Source organism: Pithys albifrons, chromosome 15, assembly GCF_047495875.1.
Source record: "Pithys albifrons albifrons isolate INPA30051 chromosome 15, PitAlb_v1, whole genome shotgun sequence".
Lineage (NCBI taxonomy): Eukaryota > Metazoa > Chordata > Aves > Passeriformes > Thamnophilidae > Pithys > Pithys albifrons.
In genome coordinates this window covers 5605302-5630958 of record NC_092472.1, presented here as the reverse complement: position 1 = coordinate 5630958, position 25657 = coordinate 5605302, and the positions used below count along the sequence as shown (strand labels likewise).

General features: G+C 43.4%; 1 protein-coding gene across 2 annotated transcripts in view; it reads left to right on the top strand.

The window, feature by feature from the left end:
• Positions 1 to 24235, top strand: part of WWC1 (WW and C2 domain containing 1) — a 70995-nt gene extending 46760 nt beyond the window's left edge. For both annotated transcript variants that reach the window (XM_071570008.1, XM_071570009.1), the window contains exons 9-23: positions 4047 to 4289; positions 5713 to 5802; positions 8109 to 8647; positions 12831 to 12939; positions 14653 to 14733; positions 15504 to 15590; positions 16321 to 16513; positions 17265 to 17417; positions 17996 to 18096; positions 18854 to 19001; positions 19696 to 19863; positions 21294 to 21386; positions 22250 to 22480; positions 23214 to 23335; positions 23819 to 24235. In XM_071570008.1, coding sequence (XP_071426109.1) covers positions 4047 to 4289; positions 5713 to 5802; positions 8109 to 8647; positions 12831 to 12939; positions 14653 to 14733; positions 15504 to 15590; positions 16321 to 16513; positions 17265 to 17417; positions 17996 to 18096; positions 18854 to 19001; positions 19696 to 19863; positions 21294 to 21386; positions 22250 to 22480; positions 23214 to 23335; positions 23819 to 23885 — 2425 coding nt within the window. In that variant the 3' untranslated portion in view covers positions 23886 to 24235. The remainder of the gene's footprint in view (positions 1 to 4046; positions 4290 to 5712; positions 5803 to 8108; positions 8648 to 12830; positions 12940 to 14652; positions 14734 to 15503; positions 15591 to 16320; positions 16514 to 17264; positions 17418 to 17995; positions 18097 to 18853; positions 19002 to 19695; positions 19864 to 21293; positions 21387 to 22249; positions 22481 to 23213; positions 23336 to 23818) is intronic.
• The last annotated feature ends 1422 nt before the right edge of the window (positions 24236 to 25657 follow it).

Below are 25657 nucleotides of genomic sequence, written 5' to 3'. Positions count from 1 at the left end.
CTCTGTGCCCAGCTGCTTTTGACACCAATTTACACTTGTCTTCTTGGTGGAACAGTTTCATCAGAACTGTTTATTTTGCCAGTCCAAGATTTGCCAAACTACCTTGACATTCAAATCATTCAGTGACTTTTTAAAGCAACATTAAAAATATTATTCCTTCAGATGCACTGGTTAATTTTTCAGTGTTGAAATTGCCTTTTAAGCTTTGCTGAAGACTGCAATTTAATTCACACTGACTTTACATTTCCGATTGAAGAGGACTACTCTTATTTAGCTTGTTTCTTTTCCAAGGAGGGGAAGGGAATAGTGACAAACCTGAGAGCATAATGAATATGCTTTTTAAAAAGAAGCAGAACTTTATTAAGGCAGTGCAGTAGTTCATGTGAAGTAATGATGAAGGGCATACAACACATCTTGCAGTTAAAGAATATTTGATGCCCATTCCCCGTGTCTGTCTTAGATTATCTATAGATTTTTCTGAGAGTTTAAAAACATTACTGTGAAGAAAGATGGATCTGAAAGGATATGAATAATTGATGCTAAAATGAAAAGATCTGCTATCAGAGCACTGGGAGTTTGGCACAGTATTTAGTAGGAGCTGCAGAAACAAATACCTTGACTGGTTTAAACTGGAACAATACTATGGATATAGTGACTCACAAGGAACCTTCTGTTCCTGTGAAAATTCTTCCTTGTGATGTTAGAAGTGTTTCCTGTCCCCACAACAGCATTAAAATGTTCCAAAAACACAAAAAGGGTAAGTGCTTTGCCCACACACGTACTATGAAGGAACCAAATGGTGAAATACATGTGTCCTATTAGCTCTGCATTTTCTGGCAAGGTAAAAGTTAAGGCTTGAAATCAAAATTATTTAGTTTAGAACCACTAGATTTGTAAGGGGCTGAGGCTTTTCAAAGCAGACTACGACAGACACTGTTTACACCATTGTTGTAGCCCTGACTAAAGGCACAGATGTAGGTGAATAACTTGCTGAACTTCACTACACCAGAACTGTCAGGACACAGTTCTGCCTGTGCCCTTACCCACCACTAAGTCCTTTCCTGTCACAGCACAGAAGACAACGAGAACCCTAAAGCAGATAATGTAAAACCTGCAAAAAAGGACAGAGGGCAGCTGCAGTGACAAACCTTTAGCTTAATTGGATTGGAATCTGATAATGGGTATCATGTCAAAGGAGATGTCATTGCTGCATCTCAACAAGGAGAGAGTTGCTGCAGCATAAATGTAGCTAAATTATATTGTACAGTTTCAAACATGCAGAAGTAACTCAGTTGTGTAGCACTTGCACTCTGCACTGTTTTACTTCCTTCAACAGTTAAACTTTCAGCTTGGATTTGATGTGACTGGTGGCAGCTCTGGGATTTTAGAAGCATGTTTTCTAAGCTCCTAAGATGAAATATTTTAATGTCACATTGAGTAGCATTGCAACAGTGGGCATTTGACTGGTCAGTTTTTAGACCACACCTCCCACTTAGCTGTTTTGCTTTTTCTGAAGGACAGAGGCTGATCTGATACAGGATTGCTAATTACTGGTTGTAGATTTCAAAGTCTGCTCAGTGGAGATGCATGTGCTCTGAACAATCTCCAAAGAGACAATGAATAAATCATCTAACTGCCTTTTCTAGGTAAAAAGGAAACAGTGCAATAAAACTTGACCTTCCTGTTCAGTATTTGTTCAGTCTTGCACACTGGTGGCCATTCAGAAAGACAGTGTGACCTGAGCCCAGCACAACAAACCCAGCCTGGCTCAGCAGAGATGCAGTTCAGACTCAGGCATGAATTCTGAGTCAGCCAAGTGCCAGACTGTCTGCAGGGTGTTCCTTTTGTAATGGTGCTGTTTTATTGGAAAAATAGAATACATAAATCTCCTTTTAACTGAGAAGAGGAAAAAGAATGATCATTTACCCAAGGTAAAACTTGAGGTTAGTTTAACAAATCTGCTGGACTCGGAAATGCAGAGAGAACAAATTCCCGTGGAAAAGCCATATCCATGCAAATGTATGCCAAAAGTGATCAGATTAATGCCAGCCAATCCTCTTAGACTCATATCCCTTCAAAATGCACAGAGGAATTCTTGGATTACGAATTAATGCCACTGTTAATTCTTCGTTGGAGCACAGTACTGCACTTAATCAGGCACTCAAAAACAAAACAGCTCTTAAGACAACCTAAAAATAGTTGAGCTGAATATCTATCAATTATGGAACTTTAAATAGAGTAAGCAACCTGCTGTGGGAAATGGGTTTACAGAAAGTGAGGCTTCTCTTCAGGAAGGTGATCTCTAGTCTGTCTCCTGTGATAGTGCAGGCAGGTCAGGGTGTGTGAGGCTAATTCTTCACAGGCTCTCTCAGGGCTCCAGTTCCTCTTGGTCTCTGGAGCTTGGAAGACAAAGCCTTATTCTTTAAGGCCACTCAGGAGCTGTGTAGCTGCTGCTGCCCAGATCTGCATCTTATTGCTTACTCTCAACGCTTTGGGTTTGCTTGTGGTTGGCATTGACTTTGCTCTGTGCCTGCACACGTGCTGGTTTGCTGGAGGAAGCGGCACCGTCTGCGCTTCTGTAGCAGAAACCAAATTCTAGAAGGAGGTGAATCCAGATTAGTAGCTGCAACTATTTGTTGTGCCCAATTTAAGTCCAGTAATTCTGTCATCATGTCACAAAGCCCTTTCCAAAGGGAGATGAATATTGGACATTCATTTTACATGTACAGCATTTCATTTCCATTTCTTGTGTATCTACTAAACCCAAGTGAGAGATTAACCTGAGTTAATCACGTGAAGGGGCACATATCTTGACTCTCTGGTCTTCAGTCAGGTGAATTATTTTTGCAAATATCTTGCCTTACATTGCAGAATACTTTTTCTTCTTGTTTGTCTTCTAAGCTTTTCTAATTTTTCCACTGCAGTTCATTCTGCCCTTTCCATTCCCTGCTTGCCACTTGACTTTTTGGGTTGTGCGAGTTCTAGAAATGCAAGTCCTTGGTAATTCTTATTCAGCTTCCCTTGGGAAAACTGACATTACCACCCTTCGTTCTGTATCCTGGCCTGCTGCTGGTTTTCTGTTTCCCTCTGTGTCTTGCAATGCAAAGCTGATCATTTGTGGAGCCAAACTGAGCACTTCACACACTCAGGAAATTGGGAATGGGCAGATAGTTGGAGCGAGCAACCTCCTCACCTGCCACAAGCTGTGCTCTCCTCTGCTGTCAGTCAAAGCTCTTGCTAAATTCTAGATCTGTATTGCTGTTGCTTTCAGTCATCACCTTTCTGCCTGAGCTCATGTGGTCTGGTGCTGAAGGACTGGTGATGCAGACTTTAAACTGGAATGATACCTCTAGTGAAAACAGACTTTAATTTTGATACAAATAAGCAGCTCTGGATTTAGGTAGGGTTTTATTGCCTCTCTGACTCCTCACATCTTCAGATGCAGGGTGCACCAGAAGTACTCTGGCTCTTTAATGTCCAAAATGCTTATTGCTGAGTCAACAGGTGGATTCTTCCAGTAGCAGCATGGAGACAGGATTAACTTCCTCATTGTAAGGACAACAAAAGAGTTCCTAAACTTTTGAATGACACTGATCTTTATCTGAATCATATATAGGGAGTATACAATTCTTTTCCATAAAGCTGATTAAAGACCAGATATTTAGCACATCATGCTCTCCACACGAGCTACTGTGAGGCCATTGGCCTTGAGGCATATGACACACCTGGAATACATCTGATGGCTTTTTCTGAGATCCAGAATTTTTGTTATATTATTCCTGGACTGGTGGACACTGTAGATTATCTGGAGACTTAATTTTTCATTGAGAACAAACCTGAGAAAATCCCATTCTGCTTGTCCACATCCCAGGGGTGGTGTCACTTTGACAGAATATTGGTAAGGGGGACATGAGGGTAGTTGTTCCTGAGCTGAGATTCTTCCTCGTGGCAGTGGAAGATGTGGTTGGTTGTGGTGCACCTTTGGGTGTCTGGAGCAGGAAATCAGGTACTCAGGGAATAACTACCTTTGTTTTTTTTCCCTCCAGAATAGCAAACCTTAAAATCCAACTGGCTAAGCTGGACAGTGAGGCCTGGCCTGGCGTGCTGGACTCGGAGCGGGATCGTCTGATCCTCATTAACGAGAAGGAGGAGCTCCTGAAAGAAATGCGATTTATCAGCCCCAGAAAATGGACTCGAGGAGAGGTGGAGAGACTGGAGACGGAGAGAAGGCGCCTGGAGGAAGACCTGCAGGCAGCCAGAGACACTCAGAGCAAAGCACTAACTGAGAGGTGGGTTAGTGGGCACAGGACAGAATGTGCCTTGTTGGGCAAGAGGTAGCCAGGAGCAAACAGCAACCTCCCCTGGCTGCCTGCTCATAGCAGTGTGCCCTCAGATTCCCAGGAGGCTCCACTTGGAAAGCTTCTGAAAATCCTCCCAAGCAACCCACAAGTCTCCCTTCGCTAGTGGGGAAAGGTTGTTGTTCCTACAATGTATCCTTTATAGGAAATACTCAGAATAACACAGTTAGTGCAGTGTAATGTTTCTGTATGCAGCCAGCACCTCACAGCACCTTCTACACTCGCTGTGCAGTCTGCAGCTTGGTAAATGTCAGCAGATGGAATTTTAAATTTTTAAAATTTGTTGTTTGTTCTTAGCATCCTTGTACGTGATTCCTGTAGGATCTGGTATTTGACAGGGCTGTGGGACTTGCAGGGAATATCCTGTGAATCTAAACTAGCTGAAAAAAATGCCAGCTCTGCTCCCCAATTTTCCTTGTGTTGCAGGGGGAGATCTCAGGGGAATGTACAGGGAGGATGAATACTGCATTAGGCATTGCCTACAGGTGTTTTACAATCTGCATATATTAATGTGGGTGGCTACAACAATGTTTCTGGTAGCTGCAGTCTCTGGAATATCTATGGAATAGGCAGATTGAATTCACTCTTTGTGGCTCTGTATTTTCATTTTTTCTACATGGTCAGTGTCCAGGTGACACCAATTTTTCTACATAGTCTTTTTATTGTTTTATTATGGTGGAAAAAATGTAGACATCTTACCAGCCTGAAATATCCGTGGTTTGACAAATGTTTCTGGTCTTGCCATCAGATGAACACTTTCATTTGGGATTTTCAGGAATATGGTCACGTTCTAGTGTGCCAAAGAAACAGTTTGTTTCTGGGGAAGGATTTTGTGTCCAGAGACCTGTTAAATCAAGGTGTGAGCACCCAAGTGCACGTGTTTGTCTCAAACCAGTTCAGGTGTGAAATAAAGCTGAGATGTTGCTAAAGTCAATAATTGATGTGGAGCTGTAATGAGGTGGTGAATAACTAAATCATGTAACCCTTAGTCATAGACATTGGTGAAAGGAAATGAAGGCATTTATACCTTTATTATCATAGTATCTACAGGAATGCAATAGTGTATAGTGAGTGAAATCTGCCTCTTTTGAGGCCTGATCCTAGGAACATTAACTTTTATGGCGCTGGCTGTAATTATTTTGCCCTGTTGTGAATGTTTTCAGGATTGAGTTCCACATTTTCAGAAATTGGTGAACATTTACCCATCTTGACCAAATTCTGTCCTCTGTCACATTGGGTATTCTTATTAACTCTTGTAGGATTTCACAGAATAAAAAAGGAGATTTTATCTTTACTCTGCATTTTAAATACTAACTGCTGCTTTAGCTGATCTTTTTCTTCTGTCTTCTCTTAGATTGAAGTTGAGTAGCAAAAGAAATCAGCTTGTCCGGGAGCTGGAAGAAACAACACGATTAGTTGCAATGTTGCACACCCAGCTGAAAAGGTGGGTGACCTTTTCCAGAAGCTGTAGGTGCTTTAACTGCCTTTCTCTGCTAACAATTTCATCCCTCAGCTGAGAGGGCTAAAAGGCCTTTCAGTTATAGTAGTGACCTAAGACCTCTGTGCAGTCAGTGGAGAGAGAAGCCTTGAGGGTCATACATCAGTAGAGGGATGTTTTTCAGTGGACTTTCTGTGGAACTGCCTGTCTGACAACAGGGGTTTGCACAGTCCCTTCTAGTCCAGACTTGTAACATTTAGGTGACTAAGGATAGCTGGGGTTTTTTCACTGAAGTTTGAATTCCTGAAGTATCATATTAATAAAGTACCTTAAAGACAACTTAACACACACAGCAAGTGAAGTGGATCTTAGTAATGCAACTACACATTAATGTATGAATGTCATGACAATATCTTTCTAAATAATTTGCAAATGTTGCTTGCAATGCAGACAATGTATTGAGGTAACTCTGAATCTGTTGTGGTTCAGAAGGTTTCTGCAGCCATAATGTGATCTGGTAGTTCAGGCTGTGTTTTTGGAAAAGCACAGGATTACTATTTCCAGACAAGTTGCAGGCAATAAGGTCAAACCATCATTTTGCTGAAACTATGTTTGTATTGTTCTGATTAACAAGAAGGATTGGTGGGGTTTTTGTTTGGTTGAGGTTTTTCCTATCAGTGTGTACTGAATTTACTCTGTTTGTAGCTTCTGCTCCACTTGGATTCTGTTTGATTTTGTGAAGATGACACCGAAAAGACTGGAAAGAAATCATAGTGCAAGACTGACATGTAAATAAGCCACCATGGAGCATAGCTATCTGTGAGGCTTTTATGCAGTGGAAATGCATCATACTTTCATTTCACCTAGCTGATTAGGGATCTTTTGAGGTGACCAAGAAGCATGTGAAACTAATTTCTTCCTAACCATGTGCCCAGTGTTCTTGGCATGCTCCTTCAGAAGAATAAGTGTTTGTTATTAACCCCATAATGCAAAATGTCTGGCATTCAAAGCTATGCACAAAAGGAAGTTGAGCAGAGCTTTTTGATAGGGAAAAGATTAATTAAAACCTTTTCCTTAGTGAAATATACTGAAAAGTTGTAAATTTATTAGACTTTGACAGATCTCTATATATTGCCAGTATTGGGAAACATCTCTCATGTTTCAGTTGTACTTCACCCAGAAGCTTTTTTGAACAAGTGTGATGCAGTGCACATCTGTCTCACTAATGCAGAAGACATTTTGTGCCAAAATTATACTAAATGAAGCATACTTGCCTTTTTCTCATAAGGTCATGGACATAATTATACAAATGTAGCTTCTAGCTTTTACTCCATAAATAATAAATAAGGATTTATTAGGCTTATTAACATCTCACTGTGGTTCAGTGGGGCAACTTAAGCCACTTATGGATATGCAGAATTTTTCAGTAGCTAATCCCTATCTGAAGTGAGGGTCAGTAATGAGCAAGGTTTTTCATATCCAGAGCAGGAGTGTAGGTTTAAATGGAATTTCTAGATATGGTGCATGTTGTAGTCACTACTTGGAGAATTTGTTGGGTCTTCTGAGCAGAAAACTGTGCTGTGGTGTCTGGGCTTTCTCATCTGAACAGACTTCTGTTCAGCACCTGCTTAAAATTAATATTGCTGTCAGTTATGTTCTGAACCTGGAACTCTAGGGATGAATGATGTGTGTGAACTGATTTCACAGCCCAGCCCCAACTCTTCCCTTGCTCTCCTGGCCCTGTATTCCATGCAGCATCTTTCATGTAGGTAAATCCTGCCAGTTTTCTGGGAGCTGCTGGCTCTGCTGTCTATTGTGATCTCTGAGGGCCAGTTTCAGGCAGCTGTGATATTGCATTTTGTCTGTGGATCCAAAATTGAGGCAAATGTAAGAAAATTTCCATATGGTCAGACAGTTCTTTGCAATAACTTCATCTTCTTGCATGGGCCTTGCTGTTTTTTATGCTTTGGAGCTTAACAGGAGCCATAGATATTTTCCAGACATTTGTGGGGAGGAGGGCAGTGTCACTAATTTTAATTGCTTCAAAACTGTTCATTACAGTTGTTTTGGCTAAACAAGGACTCTCATGAGTTTGATATGCTGAGCAGAAAAATATGGATGAATGACACTGTTTTTATTGAGAAGTGACCCAGTGTTCTTGCTGTGTAGACTGTGGGTCTGGTTTGCTGTGGGGACTAATGCAAATGGCCTGAGCTAACAAAGCAAAAACATGTGGGCTTAGAGATCTGGTGACATTCCAGGGTTTTCAGGAGAAATTATGGTGTAATTGTTTTCTGCCTTGTTTCCCTCAGTCTCTCCACCAGCATGCTTTCCCTTTCCTCGAGCAGCAGCCCTGGGTCCCTTGCATCTAGCAGAGGATCTCTGGCCACCTCCAGCCAAGATTCATCCACCTCAGCCAGTTTCACTGATCTCTACTTCGAGCACCTGGAGCAGTTGGAGCAGTTGGACTCGGAATATCAAAACAAGCTTGACTTGCTCTTGGAAGGAGCCACTGGGTTCAGACCATCAGGTTGTATCACCACTATTCATGAAAATGAAGTAGCAAAAACTCAAAAAGCAGATACCACGAGCCGCATCCAGGCTCTGAGATCCTTGTCTGGTACTCCAAAATCCATGACATCGCTGTCTCCAAGGTCATCCCTCTCTTCTCCATCTCCACCTTGCTCTCCACTGGTGATAGACCCACTCCTAACTGGTGATGCCTTTTCAAGCCATATGGATTTTGATGATGCAGAGATAAGTACAAATCTCTCAGAACTCACCCTGAGCACTGGGAGTGGCAACTGTAGGCTGGAAGAGCCCAGAGCAGGAGATAAACATCTAGGTCAAGGTATGGAAAAAGATTTGCATGCACTGCATGCATTTATTTTTAATGTAGTTCATTAAGCATTGAGAAGCAAGTGTTTCAGAAGCTGCCTGTCATCTTGATATCTTTATGTTGAAAAGTGTTTTCAGCTGTGAGTTCTGTCCTGTTTGGGAGGAAGTGTTGGTATTTTAATTTGTACCCAAAAAATGCTGCCGACCTGATGAGTCTTTCAAAAGACTGTATTAAAGTGTGATTTTATTGTACTTACAGGCATGTGTACACAACTCACGGGGATTTCATGTGCCAATATAAGTGGTTGTGATGGGATTCCTGGTTTAATTTGACACCGAACTGTTCAGAATGTCATCCAGTGTTTTGGGTCTGGGAGACACGTAATGCCATGTTGATGCAAACTTTTTGACCGAGGTTTTGAGGAGGGCTGGGAAAGCCATTTAGCTTAATGGTTAACAAATTATAATAATAATCCTTCCCCTCCACTTCAGAATGCATAAGATCTTGCTCTGGTTCCCAGTAAATCAGTGGCAATGAATTTATTAATTTCAGCTGAGCAGACATGTCAAGGCTGTGCTTGAATTCTGATATTTTGAGGCGAATGGTCTCTTAGCAACAAAAACGTGTTTAGATTGCGAGCTTGATAAAGTAAGACATTTAGAGATAGTGGATGTTCTCATATATGCATATGGTTTGTTGCTGGGTGGGAAGAGTTCATCCTTTTTTGAGGTGATGGCTGGGCTGGAGTGGATGGGAGGCAGGAGACACAGCCAGAGCACAGTGCTAGGGCTTGTCTGAAGCCCTTGTGACTCCAGTTGGGTAAAATCCAATGAGTAAAAGGACTGGATTTGTAGCTGCAGTGAGGAAGAGCTTTAATAACAATATAAACTTGCAGGCTAAAGTCTTATGAACCAGCAGTGCATTTTGTTTCTGTTTTTGTAGGATTATAGAACAACCTGTGTGAATAAGGGGAAACAGTACCATGTTATCACTGCCTTCTGCATTAAGAAGGCTGACACTATTTAAAACACAATAAAAGACACGAGTACAAATCATTCCCTTTGTGCTGCCATTTTCCTACAAGCAAGAGGTATTATGCATTTGAGTAGGAAACACTAATTATTCTTATTAGAACTGGGCACTGATTAGTTTTAACCTTTTTAGCTCTTCAAGATTTGCCAAGGCTGTTAAAGTGAAAGCTCAGGTGTTAAGCAGATTAAGTGATTACTGCTGTTAGCCAGTCAGCAGACAAAATAATCACCATAAGTAGTTTATTTCAGGGCAATAACGAGATGAGATTTTATTCCTCAGGCATTTTGGAGCAGGGGGGTGGTCCAGTGTAACACTCGAAGCGCCGTGGCTGGATCTGGGGTGGTCAGTCCTGGGCAAAGCACACTCACATGTCCTGTAAGCACAGCTCAGTAGTATATAGCTGAGGGATTTGCTTTGTCTTGCTGTTAGAACAGAACCTTTACTGCCTTTGAGACTGAAATAAGGTTTCCTTTCTCACCTGAAAAGCGATTCATGTGAAACTAATAGCAAAACCTGGTATCTGACATTCTTAGATTAAATGGTGTGGATGTGAGGAAAGTGCATGACATGGCTCTTCAAAGCCTTGTCATGGTGTGTCCAGGAGAGCCTGTGGAAGGGCAAATGGCAGGAAGAAAAGAACAAGCTTTAAATTCTTGATATAAGTGGGAAAAAATGGTGAGAAAACACAGGTAGTGTTATCTGCCTGGAAATATGGAAGAGAGTTGAGTCAGTTCTGAAATCTTCCATAAACTTTCTTATTAGTGTGAGACCTCTCCAGAGACTTAAGGCTAAAAACTGAAAATCCAAATTTTGTGTTAATTAGCTGCACGAAAGAGCTTAAGACTTGCAGGGCTGAGCTTCCAAATCCTCTGCAAAAACAGTAAGGAAAAGGATGGCTGCATGATGAGTCCTTTAAAGGGAGCTATTCATCTTTATTCAGGTTTACACTTTAACACTCCACTGTACAGAGACTCACTTCATTGCTGGGGTCTGTGCACCCCCTGTATTCACCTTTCTTGGCCCAGAGGTGCTTGAGGGAAGTGATCAAAAGTGAGGCTTTCTGGGTGGAAAAGACTAGATGGCACTGGTAACTAAAGGAGAAAAGGAGGTTAAGTGTGGGGAGGCCAACCTGTGTTGCCTTTCCCAGTAAAGAAACCTCATGGAAAGGGATTCCCAGAGCAGCATTTCTGAGAGTGGTGTGTAGAACTCAAACAACCTGATCTAGAAATCCAGCCAGTGAGGGAGAAGTTATTTTCATATTCAAACCACAGACTAGGAGGTGCAAAGCAGCACTGGGGAAAGAAGCAGCACAGTTTTGCCCCTGCCCACAAACCTCCAGCACAGCCTCCAGAGCACAGCAGGGACCAGGCCCTTGCACAGGGCTGGAGAGAGGATGGATTAAACTGGGAATGCCAGAATTAAATGGATCCACTTGTTTCAGTTAATGACTGACACACTGTGTTACAGGTGCTAACTTCTATTCTTGTGGATTGGCCCATGGGAAAAAGGTCTGGACATTTTATTTCTGTAGTGGTTTCATGGGAATCCCAAGACAAAATATGCCATTTGGTGGTAGTGTCAAAAAATCCATGGATAAATGGGTCCAAATGGCAGAGATGTCTCAATGGATTGGTGTTACCTGTAGCACCCTCTACTGTTGGCTGCAGAGCAAGTCCTTACGGGATTCCATAACCCTGTGTCGAGCTTGCACACTTTTTCCACCAGTTTATTCAAAGCTGGTTTTAATTCTTTAAGTGGCTTTGTGAGACTGTGAAAATAAAAAACAACAAAAACCCAACAACACAACCCCCCACCAAAAACCAAACTCAAAACCCAAAAAACCAAACAAAACTCAAACTTGTTTTGTAATAATGAAAATATGTGATGGAAATCTTATATTGCTTTGGGGAAAAGTGTTTACTAAGTCAATAGGAAAGAGGGAGCACTGCTGAAAAACAAAAGCCCCTTGGAGAGGAGTGCACTGCACTGGGGGGTCACAGCTGCTCCCAAAGTGACCCTGGCACCTCTTCAGTCTCAGAGCAGGTCTCCCACAACCCTGACAGTGAGGGGGATCTGAGGGCTGGGTATAGCCCAGCCCTTGTTAGCCACACTGGCAGATGGAGTTCTTCATGCTCTTGGTGAAAGCACATCCCTGCAGAAACCTTCAAGTGAAAAGGTGCACAATTTACAGACATTTCCAGGACATATTTTTCCCTGGTTTGTAGCACAAGGAATTTATGTGCAGTAACACTGCTGTGCAAAACTCCTTGCTTCACCTTGTGTGGTTTCTCTTCCCCATCTCCTTTTCCCTGCATTCCTGTACACGGCTACTGTTTTAAGTCCTATACTCTCTTTCTCCCCATGTTCAGCTAGTTATCCTGGTCTTTCTGGACCTGCCCTATGTCCTGTGTACACAAACCTTTCAGGTTTAGGGGTAGTCACGTAGTGGCTGTTCCCCCTCCTTGAAGTTAAACTTGGTATAAGCTCTCCAGGTAGGATATATCCCTCCACATAATCCAGATTTGCCCAGAGCTTGGTCAGCAGAGTTTGCCCAGCCACTGCTCTCTGGGTGGCTGGACCAGAAGGTCTGCTGCCTGCTTAAGGGGAGACTTGAAGCAGATGTTTCATTGGTTCAGATTTAAAAGTTCACTCAAATTTAGAAGTTCTGCTTCTTCTGCATGTTGCCCATCATGTCGTGGGTACCTTTCCAGGGCTTTGGAAGCCTCTCCTCGTGTTGCTTGTGAGAACTCGTGCCCATGGAGGTGCCAGGGTAGCTGTGACACACCCAACACACCCTGTGTCACCTCAACCTGTGGGTACACTGCTGCAGGTCCCAAGGGTTTCATGGGCACTGACTGTGTGAGGAAGCCCTGCTCTCACAGCCACCACACAGGCTGTTCCTCACATTTCCCTGGAGAAGAAAAAGCCCCAGAAAAGTCAGGCACATTCCCAGTGCACCCATTCCACGGTGGCTTTTGAGCTCAGCCCACCCTACCTGTGTCCTCTCTGTCTTCAGAAATGTGCCTGTTGCTTAACAATACTTGAGGGAGGGGCGGGGGAAATGATGCAATTCGAGGGGAAGATAAGAAGAAAGCTGCTGCTTATCCAGAGAGTTTGTTTTCATTAACACCTGCTTTTGTTTTCCTCTGTGCTTTCCTGATAGGTATAAATACATCTGGAGGGCCAGCACTGAAGGTGGCGTGTGTGTCCGCTGCAGTGTCTGATGAATCTGTTGCTGGAGATAGCGGAGTATACGAGGCATCTGTACAAAGGTAGACATCAGATCTGTCTCTAGGACAAAACCAATGACTCAGCTTTGCACAAAAAGTCAGCTGGAATACTGCTGGTTATGACCTTTCTTTGTAATTTGGTGGCTGAAATTTTCGATCTCAGGTCTCTTAATGCTTCTGAAAAATCTATGAGCAGGTTGGATTTGATTATCAAAATGACCCAGGCTTCCCATAATAGCTGAAATCAAGCTCACAGAGAGCTGTTTGAACAGCTGCTCTGTTTGTGGAGGTGCTGGTAAGCTGTGACTGCTGCCCTGGTGAGGGTAGCAGAGCCATCTGGCAGGTGTAAAGTTCCCTTCCTCCCAGTGAGCCATTCTGCTGTTAGTGACAGCCCTCAGTCATGTGAGAGGATTTGAGATGTTTAAGGAAGACAGCAGAAGCACCTCGAAGTGCCTCATGGATGTGTAAACGTGCTGCCATGCAGTTCCCAAGTGCTGGGAGTCACTGTTCCTGCTGGGTTTCTGGGCCTCCCATGCTGCTTGCTAAAGCTATTTGAGGGTCTTTGTCAAAATGTTCACTGGAAGATACTGATCTTATTAGCACCTGATTTGGCTGCATCTAACATGGATTTTCCTACTGCTTTTATTAGCCCTGAGCTGAATTATAGGACCATTAGTTGCAGGACACAACTGTAGAGGTGAAAAATTGCTCATCTCATATTCCCCTCATTCATTCATTATCTTCATTTTTTCTGTAGATAAGTGAGTCATTTTTGTTTGCAGCACAATCCACTTTGACAAGGAAGTGCAAAACTTCTGTAAATTAGAGCTCACGGGCTCAGCCTGGTCAGTCAGGGTGTCTCAGGACTCCTGTGTCCCCTCAGTGGGACAGGGAGCTCTGTGGACAGGGGAGGAGGGATGACATGTGACAATTACAGGAGGCATCCCATGCACACTCACATGTCTGATGTTATTTAGCATTGCTGGGGTTATTGACTTACCACCCCTTCAGTGTCATTTTGATGCCTGTTCTAAGTTGTAAGGGTGACATGTACTATCTGTGTGCCCTTTGTAGCTGAAAACTAAGGAAATGCAAGGGTGCTTAGCAGTAATATGGAAAGTAATTAGAAGAGAAGAATGCTAATCTTGTTTTCATGTGCTGCAGCATAGCTTCTTGAGTCAATTAGACAACGAATGTAGTTTTGGGGACTTTCAGTGCATAAAACTGGAGAGGAGAAAAACACTGGGAGAAAAATGATGCAGAATAGCTGTTTCCAGCAAGACCAGTCACTGTACTCTGTCACTTTTAATGTGCTTAAGCAAGTTTGATTTCTTAAAGAAACAAAGAAATTACTTAAATCTAATAAAACTTGAGAATTTTTGCTGTCACAATTCAGGACAGGATTGCAGTTGTAAAGTCTTATTTCTCTTACAGGGCAGTCAGCCGTTTTTACTAAAATCAGTCAAGGGAACCCTTTAAAAAATCCCCCACTGCCTTATTTTTGCAGTCTTTTGTGTGGCCTTTTTTCTTGGCAATGAAGAGGGAAGACATATGACTTTGTGCTGATAAGCACTGTAACACATACCTCTAAGGCTGATTGCACTTGCTTCTTAAATGGGCTTTGTTTTAGCTGCTAGTTTTATAAAATCCATACACCCAACCCCTGAATGGCAGCAAAAAGATCTTGTATCACCTAAATGCAAACACTTCAATAAGAGGCAAATCAAGTCTTTAATTGTCTTTGATTCCTTTCAGACCATGTGTGTCAGAAGTGATGGTGTTTGACAGTGAGGATACAGAAGCAGCTGGGACAGCTAAAGTGCAAATTGCAATGAGGTAAGCGCGACACATTTTCATTGGATTTCCCTTCCAGCAGAAAGAATGATAGCTGGGATTTAAAAGATAGTGCTTTCTGTGCTGTTTTCTTATCCTGTGCTGTTAGTATTAACTAACTAATGCACTCTCTGTAGTGTAATTGAGAATTACACTCAACTCCAGGTGATTCTTGGCCCAGTTACCCTCCTTCATGTCTGCTAAGAATAGATGGCAGTCACAGTCACTGCTCCCACCTGAACCCCACAGTGGGCAAGGCAGGCACAGAGGCATCCTACTTAAATGACAGTGGAATTTGTGTGAGATCTGAGGAAAAATATGTAGCACAAAGTTTGTTTGTCATGACCATCTACAGTAAAACAGTGGTTACCCACAACATCTTCACTGTTGTACAAGTGAAAATACTTGAAGTACCTTTTCTATATCACAGTCATTATATAAGGCCTTTCTAAAGTTCTAGTTACAGTACACCAATTTAACTAGACCCCAGGAAAAGCAATGTGTGTTAGGTCAAATCCATAGCCCATTGCATCTGAACTAAGTTCTGGATATTCTGGACTGTTCTATATTCTGGATGCACTGGTAGCAAAACTTCATGTAATATGCAACTGGTTTTGTTTTAAACTACAGGCAAATCATGGTCCCATTATAGTGTTGTCTTGTTAGTAGATTTTTCATGTTGTTTGTATTAATGAAACAAGTTGAATACTCATTCATGGAGTCCAAGGCACACCTCTCTAACAATAATGCTTTTTTGTGTCTTTTCAATTTAGATATGATGAGAAAAATAAGCAATTTGCAATACTGGTCATCCAGCTGAGTAATGTTGGAGCACTGCTGTTACAACAAGATCAAAAAGTGTAAGTGGGTGAAATAAACACACTTGATATATTTGTGTTGGATTCCAGTGGGAATAAAACTGACATGGGCTTATGGTTTTTCCCACTCTTAAATATTCACCCTTTCTGAAATATTTCTATACTTTGTTATGTGTGCCAACACTTATGAACTAATAAACCTGTAAACTGGAATTAGGTGCAATTTTTTCCTCAGGAGGTCTGTATTTACTAGGAAAGACATGCCTGGAATTAGCACTAGCTGGTGAGGTTCTTAATTGTAGCGGTGCCTGGAGCAACTGAACTGAGTGGAGAGGGCTTGTTCATTTTGCTGCAGAACTCCTCCTTGGGCACCTGCACAGGTGCAGGTGTAGGAAAATGCAGCTTCACCAGACCCATTCTAGGCACAAGTTTCTTAAATTCAGCTGTGTGCTGAATAAGCTGACAAAAATTTGATTCATTTGTGCTGTTTCCACATACAGTGGTGTGACAAGCTGCACAGATGTAAAAAAACATGTAAAACATGATCCCATGATGTCTGATTACAAGATTCAGAAGGATGAAGTCTGTGGCAGTCTCTGCCAGTTCACATCTCTGATGTTGTGACGAGATGTTCCTTTTTTTCTCAGTTGACTGATGCTCCAGGGAACAGGCTAGGACAGTGTTGTCCCCAGTGCTTAGGGTGACTCTCACTCACAGATGTGAGGAGCTGCCCCCCTGTAGGGCAGCCCTGAGTGCAGTGCTGTTTCCACAGGAACGTCCGTGTGGCTGTCCTGCCCTGCTCGGAAAGCACGAGCTGCTTGTTCCGCACGAGACCCGTGGAAGCTTCGGACAATCTTGTGTACAATGAAGTGTTTTGGGTTTCCATCTCTTACCCTGCTTTGCGCCAGAAGACTTTAAGAGTTGATGTTTGCACTGTAGATAAGTCTCACCTTGAGGAATGTTTGGTTAGTATCCAGCTCTATCTTCATACTTTGTATTTGTTTCCCCTTTAATTAGACAGAAGTTATGGCAATTTCTGTGTAAGTGTTAATAATCCTTAGCTGTATGATCTCTCCCACGTAACATTCTTTGCAGTAACAACTGTCATCAGGAAAAAAATATTATTAGATAAATGTTTCGTTACAGAACTACTGGTGAGTGTCAGACCACTTCTCTCGTGATTTGATGTCAAGCTCTAACTATTGTTCTTTCTTTTGGAAACATTTATTGTAGTGTAATTGGGGACCAATTACTTTGGTTTGGAATGTATCAGGTTATGTGTTAATATAATGCAGTAAAAAATAAGACAGGTGAAGAGGAATGGAACCTACAAAGCTAAAACATCTGGGTCTGGGCAGTGACTTTTGTCAGCCTTGCAAATTTCTTGAAAGGGAGTTTTCCTCTCCTTTTCCTTTCTCCTTTCCTTTGAAGGTCTGACTGTAGTTTATCCTGGCTGCAGTAACACTGTTCATACTTCTGGATTCTTGTACACTGCTGTACAGAAACACTTGTTACTTGGAAGCCTTAGACAATGCTAAAAAATAAACATAAATAAAGCATTACCGGTGCTGTTGAAATGGGATAAACAGGCAATTTTTCTTTTCATCAGACTTGCCAAAGTGAACTAGTCCTGGATTTTCACTCTCTTTTCTTCTGACTGGTGTGGTAGTTGTTCATTTGAGTATTACACTAAGACTGTGTTTTTGCTCTCCATAGGGTGGAGCACAAATTAGCCTTGCTGAAATATGTAGATCTGGAGAGAAATCAACCCGTTGGTATAACCTCCTTAGTTATAAATATCAGCAGAAGCAACAGAGGAAAAATAAACAAGAAAACAGTCACTCTGAAGTACTCTGCACTGAAAAAACAGTAAGAAAAACTTGTTTAGTCAAACAAATCTCTTCTAAACAGCACTAACAAGTGGGTTTGTGTGGCCGAAGGACTGTTAGAATAGAGAAGGGAGGGCTGATGTGTTTGTATTTACAACTTGAAAACGTTCAATGCAGCAGAATAATAAACATGTCAGTTACAGATATGCCCTTGTCCTGGGCTAAATACTCACTGCAACCTGCTCCTCACACAGCTGAGGGATGAGGTGTGTGGCCTGGTGTAGGTGATGATGGGCAGGCTCTTGCCTTTCTGCCCACCAGGCAGTTCACCTCGCTGCAGTGAACCTGCTGGACAAGGTGAGATACAGACTCACCTCTGCATGTGCCTGGCATGGAACAGGCTCAGCCTAGAGCTGCTGCCATGCATGTGCGGGGGCAGCTGGGCCAGCTGTGCTCACACAGGCTGGGCTGAGCACTGGATGTGCAACGGGCTGCTTGAACAATGCAGGGCTCCCTCCTGCCACTGCAGGAAAGGAGGGGCTGTTCTGACCTGAAAGGATGGGCACCGTGCAGTTTGCCAGAGTCACTTCTTCACAAGAAGCCTCTTGTTCCCCTCAGGACTCTGTCTCAGCACTCTTAGAGCAGACAGCTGTTGAACTGGAAGCTGTGGAGAAGAAACTGGAGGAAAGCAGAAGCACTTTAACTAGTGGAGAGGGCTGGTAGGTAGCATTTTACCATCTTAGTGTTGTAGGGTGATCAGAGCATTTGGGTATTCATGTGCAGAGAAAGAGCAGATGATACTGAGCCGTGGGAGGCTGCTTCTGTCTCTGTTTTGGTGAAAAATCCTATTTCTTCTGTTCTGGAGGTTGTGCATGGAAAATGAGAGCAAAGCTGATAAGTGTTGAAAATAGTCAACAGGACTATGCTAATTTTGTTATTTGTTCAGTGTTCTATGGATGTCCTGAAAACTCCACTGTGTGGTGCAAGGCTGTTATTTATATGGTTCAGATTCAGATTTCATTAATGGAGCCCAACACTTGAAATAAAAAGCAAGCCTGACCAATGGGGTTGATGGAGAAGCTTTCTGTGAGTTCAGAGGAGCTAAAAAGGATGTTAATCATCAAATGCTTCATTTTTTTTCTAGCAACACTTTTTAATTAAGATTAGTGGCATTCTGAGAGCTCCCCTCAAGATGTACTCACCTTAAGCTCAGACCACATGGCTGAACCATCAGCTTCCTTCTTTTGAAGCCAGATCAGGATGAAGTTTTTGGCTGTAATGTTGCCTTCTGGTTCAGTTTCACTCCAGTTTCACTTGTTCCCTTCTAAGCCTATGTTTGTGTAACCCCCGTGGCTACAGGGCCTGCCAGTGCAACTGTCTGCCTTGGGGGTGTGTTTTGGTCCAGCAGATAACTCATGCTGCAGCACCAGTGTTGGCCACAATAGGCCAGTTCAATAACAAAGCTGTTCCTAACAGGCAAGATGAAGAGGTTCCTGATCCAGAAGAGCAGGACGAGATCAGTGAAAATGAAGCAGAGGAGGAGGAAGAATTCTGTGCTGGAAAATCACTGTGGGAAACAGAAGAAAGTCTGAATTCCCAGCTACACATGGAAATAGCAGAGAAGGTACAGCCAAGGGCCTTTTGAACAGAAAGATGAGTAAATCTTCTCATTCCTCACCTGACTGGGTTGCTGTTGAGCTGACCAAGGCTACGGCAATTACCTAAAAGTTCATCATTGATGATTAATTGTTGTATCTACCCAAAATCTTTGTAAGTAACTTTGTGACCATTTTGTCTCACAGTTAGTATAGGGCTGTTTCATGCCTTCCTTTAGGTGCTCATGAAACCTGTTTTCATTAATGTGACAGTGGTTTTGACCTTGTTTAATTCTGAATGCAGCTGTAGTCAAACAAAGGTATGCTGTACACGTGCTCTCTGTACATCGATTTGGATCTTTGCTGCTGATGCTCAACAAGATAATGGTCTTTAAAATCATACCTCTGTTCTCTGTGAGACTGCCAGGTCACAGTGATGTCCTGGATTCACAGGCAAAGCTCTCTGGAATCAATTGTGTTGTACAGCAATCAATGGACGTGGAGCCCTTAGGGAGCGATGCCGCTCATGTAGCAGCCAGAGTTCAGGAGCAGTGTCAGGACAGACACCCTGCATGGAAAGGGCTAAAGAATACCTGGGTTTTTAATGCAACACCTGTGGGACTGAAAGCAGAGACGTGTCACAGGTGGCTGTCAGACAGCCCTGGGTGAGAGTCATGGGGTCAATGGCAAGGTGGCATTTACACTGCAGTGTGTGTCTTCCAGGTGGATAAAGAGACCAACACAGAGAGCCTTGCACAGTCCTCCTCAACTGTGGTTCGTCCGAAAGACAAAAGAGCAACAAATCCACCCCAAACTCAGTTTGTCAGAGGCAGCACCATCATCCGCTCCAAAACCTTCTCCCCAGGCCCCCAGAGCCAGTATGTGTGTCGGGTAAGGAAGATGCAGTCCTGACATTACAAATGCTGGTTCTCTCTAATGCATGATAGCAATCTTCACTTAGGCTGAATCTTTCACAGAAATCTGACAGTACTTTCTTCTCTACTCCTCTAACTTCAGAAGTTGCTCTGTCCTCACTTCCTAGCGAGTATCTTTCCCTGGAACTAACAGTATTAAGCACAAATTTGTAAGATATGTATGTGCATATATGTTCATGGTACACGCAGCATGTTGAGCTGCCCAAACTGACCTGGAAGGGCTGCTGGAAAACAGTGATGAATAATCTACATATCAAACCCTTTCCTGCTGCTTTAAAACTGTTCTGTGCTAACTTGAACTTGAAAGTTAACTGTGTCCACCTGACTTTAGGTGAGGTGAACATGAAAACTTGATAGAAATGGAAAAGTAAGTACTTGATAATGTCAGCCAAAAAACAGTGGAAGTCTGTAAGTCACCAATGTGCTTTGTCTGGAAGTAACTGAACAGGTCACGTGTTGGGTCAGATGTCACTTCCTCTGCTTTGAAATGTTTGTTTACAATTATTTTCTGAATTGAGGGTCAGAATAAACTATAAATAACTTGTCTTTTAAGTGGAATTGGCAAAGGAGCAAGCACTGTTTTTTATCATGCATGACCTGTCCCAAGTGGGCATGTTCTTAATACAGCTGTGCCAGATTTGCTGTGTAGGTTCTCTTTGGTTCAGAAGCTTCCAGAGGAACGAACTTTACTTATTTTGCAGCAGTGGCCTGTGCCTGGCTGGCACAGGTCCTGTGTCCCAGCACATGCAGATCCCACATGCCCGTTCCCCTCCTCCCCCAACTTGGAAAAGAATCATGAGGTGGAAATTAAACTGTGCTTAGCTGAGCTCTTTGTAAGATTCTAGAGACAATCACAAAAGAAGGCAGGCTGTATGTGTGTAACATGACAGCTCTTCAGCTGACAAACCCAGAGGGAGAGCTTTCAGGTAAACCTGCCTCTTCCACCACTAGCTCAAAATACATGTCGTTAGAGAAAAGAGAAACGTCCAATGAAATAGTCCCATGCTTTACAGGTGCTAGAAAAGAGTAATTTATTATTATTATTACTTGGGCTTATTTTTCTAGGTTGTTTTGCCCAGGCTAGTTACTCGCACAGAAGAAGAGCAGTAGTGGGATAAAGTCCCATATCATACCCTTCATGTCTCTCTTTCCACACAGTCTATTCTCAAAAAGGGACAGAGTTCAAGGCTTGTGGCAGGATCTGGCTGTGCCAAGTGCATGTTATGCACTCAGATGGGGGTGGCAGCTCTCTGCTGTAGCCTTTCACAAAACTTCACAGTTCTGCTTACAGCCACTTTCAGAAACCTCTGGTCTCACTGATAATGTGTGCATGCACTGCCTGTATTTCTTTCGTGAAAAATACGTGTTTTCCACATTCCTTTTCAGCTGAATCGCAGTGATAGTGACAGTTCAACTCTATCCAAAAAGCCCCCCTTCGTTCGAAATGCGATGGAGAGACGAAGTGTCAGAGTGAAACGGGTAAGAACATCATCACTTCTTTTTAATCTGGCACAGACACTTGCAAAAAGCAGAAAGCTGTTTTAAAGGAAAAATTTGCAAACATAAATCAATTGCCACATGCTTTCATTCACAACCTTTTCTTTGTGTGTGAGAAGTCTCTCAAGGCTCTCGAGAAATCTCTGATATAACGGAATATGACAGGAATGTTTAAGCTGGAATTCATTTAGAACAATGAATTTAGGAAAGTGGTTCCTGGTATTTTTCATCTTGTCAGAGCAAGATGTAGCACAGTTTTGCTGTTCATTGTTATGAGATTCCTAAGTATTTATAAAAAATATGAGGAGCTGGGGAAGAGAGTGATGAGAATGTCTCAGACGCTCAGGTGACCCCATTGCAGTGACTCTGTGGCACACAATGAACCCCTGTGCTCCTTGTGATGGCAATCACTAAAATTCCACCAGGATACTCATACTGAGCTGCTAAGGAGATGTTTTTTTGGGGGACAGCTTGTGTTTGAAAATAGCAGAAGGCAACATAATATGTCACTGGAAAAAACAGTCACAGGTGTTTCCTGCAACATTGGGGATTCATCTGGAGATGAAGCATTAAACTTAGGAGCAAGGTGTGCAAGCAAAACTTGTGATTTGGAGAAGCTGCCAAAGAAGAACTTTAGTGGAAACACAGAAATCAAAACACTTACCTATAAGACTTCTTTGAGTTTGTGCTTTCTGTCTTGAGACTGACTGGAAAGCAGGATCAATAGAGATGGTTTGTGCAAAGAGAAGTGTTGGAAAAATGGGTCTCGTGATGTATTTGGCACTTCCTGGGTGGAGTGTTGGGACAGTTCTCCTCCCTGTGTTCACACCCCTCTTCCTTTCCAGCCTTCAGTCAAGTCCTTCGGTACAGAGCGTCTAATCCGCACCTCACTGGACCTGGAGCTGGACCTGCAAGCCTCAAAAACCTGGCACGACCAGCTGGTTCAGGAGATCTCAGTGCTGAGGGAGCTGAAGGAGCAGCTGGAGCAAGCTCAAAGTCAGGGTGAAAAAGAGTTGCCGCAGTGGGTGAAGGACGATGAGAGGTTTCGGCTGCTGCTGAGGCTGGTGGAGAAACGAGTGAGTAATACCTGCCTTTGGATTTCATTCACCTTGTTTGAGAAATGGGATTGTGGAGATGGGGACTTGGGACAGTCAGTAAAGGAAGCCTCAGCACTAGTCACTTGTGTCCTCCACGTACAGCTCCATAAAGTTGTCAGCCCTGAACCCTGGCATTTCCCAGCACAGAGATTTCCTGCCCTAGCACAGGCACAAATATGAGAAGTGACAGGAGCCATCTGTTCTGCCAAGTGCAGCCTCCCAGTCTGTAGCAGGTGTGGTGTGTGGTGGTTGGCACTTACCTTACCCTACATCACACCCTCCCTCGTGTACAGGGCTCCTTCTCAGCTTCTGGGATTTACTGGGCACCTCTGCTGACACCAGGCAGAGGCTGAGGTGTGATGGCACCAGGTGTAGGAGGGAGTTGATTCAAGGTGCTTTGGGAACATGGGGTGCCCTGTTCTTGTGTGAGCTGATCTTTTGGCTTGAAAGGTACATTGAGAAAATACCAAGACAGTGCTGATAGCACCCATAATTCTTACCAAAAGCTGGAAGAAGACCTCACAAAAAGCTCTCTCCATTACAATGGTTAGCTGATGAGCTTCAGTTTAGCTTCTGTGGCTCATGATTTCCAGAGTCAACAGTTTCCAAACCCCTCAGACCTCCAGATGAAATTGTGTCGTACTTGGAAATGAGTCAGGATAAAATAATTCCTCCTGGAAACAAACCCAACACTTTTTCCTTCTTTATTTAGGTGCAAAAAACAGAACACAAGTGTGAGCTCAAGGCTGATAAAATGATGAGAGCTGCTGCCAAGGATGTCCACAGGCTGCGAGGGCAGAGTCGGAAGGAACCTCTGGAAGTCCAGTCATTCAGGTAATTGCAGGTAGAGGAGGGGAAAAATTGGCTGCTGCCATGATTTTTCTATGGATAACTAAGGTGCTGATGAGGAACTCTAATCTTTGTAGAAGTAGTTAAATGTTAGTAAGAACTTCTGTGTTTTTATGTCAAAGTATGAGGCATGAGAGTCAGGGAAATTCATTGCAGTACTGCACATGATCAAAGTACTCCAAATCATTCCCCACCTGGCAACAGATTCTTTGACACAGAAGCAGCCCTTTGCTTCCCTAAGGATCAGACCCAGGAGGAAAAAACACCTGAGCCTTTCAGAGCTGGCTTTTGGTAAGGTCAGTGTTGTGAGTTTAACCATAGCCTCCTGTCTGATAAGGAAATTAAGAGGTGTAGGCTGTGGGAGGATGTTCCCCGTGGGAGCAGCTGGTGGGATAAATTCTCACGTGGATGATGGACATTTCTGGCAAGATTCCTGTTGCATTAACCACTGATCATCTTTTTTTTCAGAGAGAAAATGGCATTTTTCACACGGCCAAGGATAAACATCCCCACGCTCTCTGCAGACGATGTGTGATCACCATAAAGTATTTGCTTTCTGGACAATTCTACAAATGCAGTTTGGGTTTTGAAGTTATTTATGTGGTATTATGAAGGTACCAAGGCATTTGTATATTAGAGCTTTTGTCAGTATGTGGATGTTTTGAAGATTTTTAGGTTAAAGTTATATCATCACAGAAACCAGCATTAAAGTGACAAGATTGTATAGTTTGTATATTTAGGAATGTATTTTTGGGAAATAGAATTTTAAATAAGAACAAATGCAGCGTAAGGTGCTGTTATTCTTAAATAATGCTGTTTAGACTTTTTGTACAGCTCTACCTTTTAGAGGTTTTACTGCAATAAAATGAATTTGAAGGAACCTCACCCCTACCTTCTATGATGTTCTGCATCGGACTCTCAGTGATGTATTTTGTACCCCGTGGGGAATGCAGGGAGCCAGTTTGGACTCCCAAGTGCTGTGAACGAATTCTCTGTGAGCTGTGAAGCGTCTGTGTTTCCTGCCAGGTCATAAAAGTAGGTGTGAAGTTCAGAATACTTGCACTTTTAACATTTGTACTGCAGCTCATGTCTGTAATGGGTCTGTGAGGTAACGTGGGGAGCCCATTGAAACCACTGCTGTGGGAGGAGGGCTGCAGGTTTAAAGTCCATTTTAAGGTTTTCCAATAAAGTGACCTTTCTGGACAAAGCTGCCTTCTTGCTTTTTGTCTGGTGTGAATCTTCTCATCCCCTGGCACCTAAAATGAGGGGGTTTTCTGTCACCATCTGGAATCATACAGCTTTTCACATGTTCATCCTTCAGACCAGGCATTTTTGAGAGGTAGATGGTGGATATACCTTGGAGTAATTTTCTCCTAGGATATTTCTTTTGTTTACAGTCAGGTTTTACTCAAGGCTAGAGATGTCAGTCAGTGCTCCCTGGTTTGTTACAGAGTGCCATGTTGCACACAGCTGGGTGAGAGCCACTCGATGCCTTGCCAGCCCCATCCCAGCCCCTTCGTGCCAAACTCTCCTGCTCTCCCAGGGAATGTTCCCCACCACCCCCTGCAGACTTTGCTGGCACTGCAGCTGAGGTATTCCATAGGATCATGGAATGTCCTGGGTTGGAAGGGACACTCAAGGATCATCCAGTCCAGCCCCCAGCCCTGCACAGACATCCCAACAATCCCACCCCGTCCCTGAGAGCCTTGTCCAAACGCTCCCTGAGCTCTGCCCTGGGGAGCCTGTTCAGTGCCCACCACCCTCTGGGGAGGAGCCTTTTCCTGGGATCCATCCCAACCCCCCTGGCACAGCTCCAGCCGTTCCCTGGGTCCTGTCACTTGTTTTTCCTCCGCACTTTCCATTCCCGGTGCCCATTTTGTATCACACCCTGGGGATGGGACATTCCTCGTGAACATTTCACCCGTGGAAGTGCTGAACGATGTGATGGGGGTGCTTTTCCCTTCTCTGATTCTCCCTTCCCCCTTACCTTTCCTGCTCTCTTCTCCTCTTTCTTCCCTTTTCTGTTGTCTTTCCTTCTCCCTTTCCTCCTTCCTTCTCCCTTTCCTCCTTCCTTCTCCCTTTCCTCCTTCCTTCTCCCTTTCCTCCTTCCTTCTCCCTTTCCTCCTTCCTTCTCCCTTTCCTCCTTCCTCCTTCCTTCTCCCTTCTCCCTTGCCTTCCCTTCTCCCTTGCCTTCCCTCTCCCTGCCCTTCCCAGCAGAGTCCCGGGCACACAGGGCACCGCTGGGGCAGCGGCTCCGTTCCCAGCGCACAATTCCCACCGGGATGGATCCAGCCGCGCCGGGTCCTC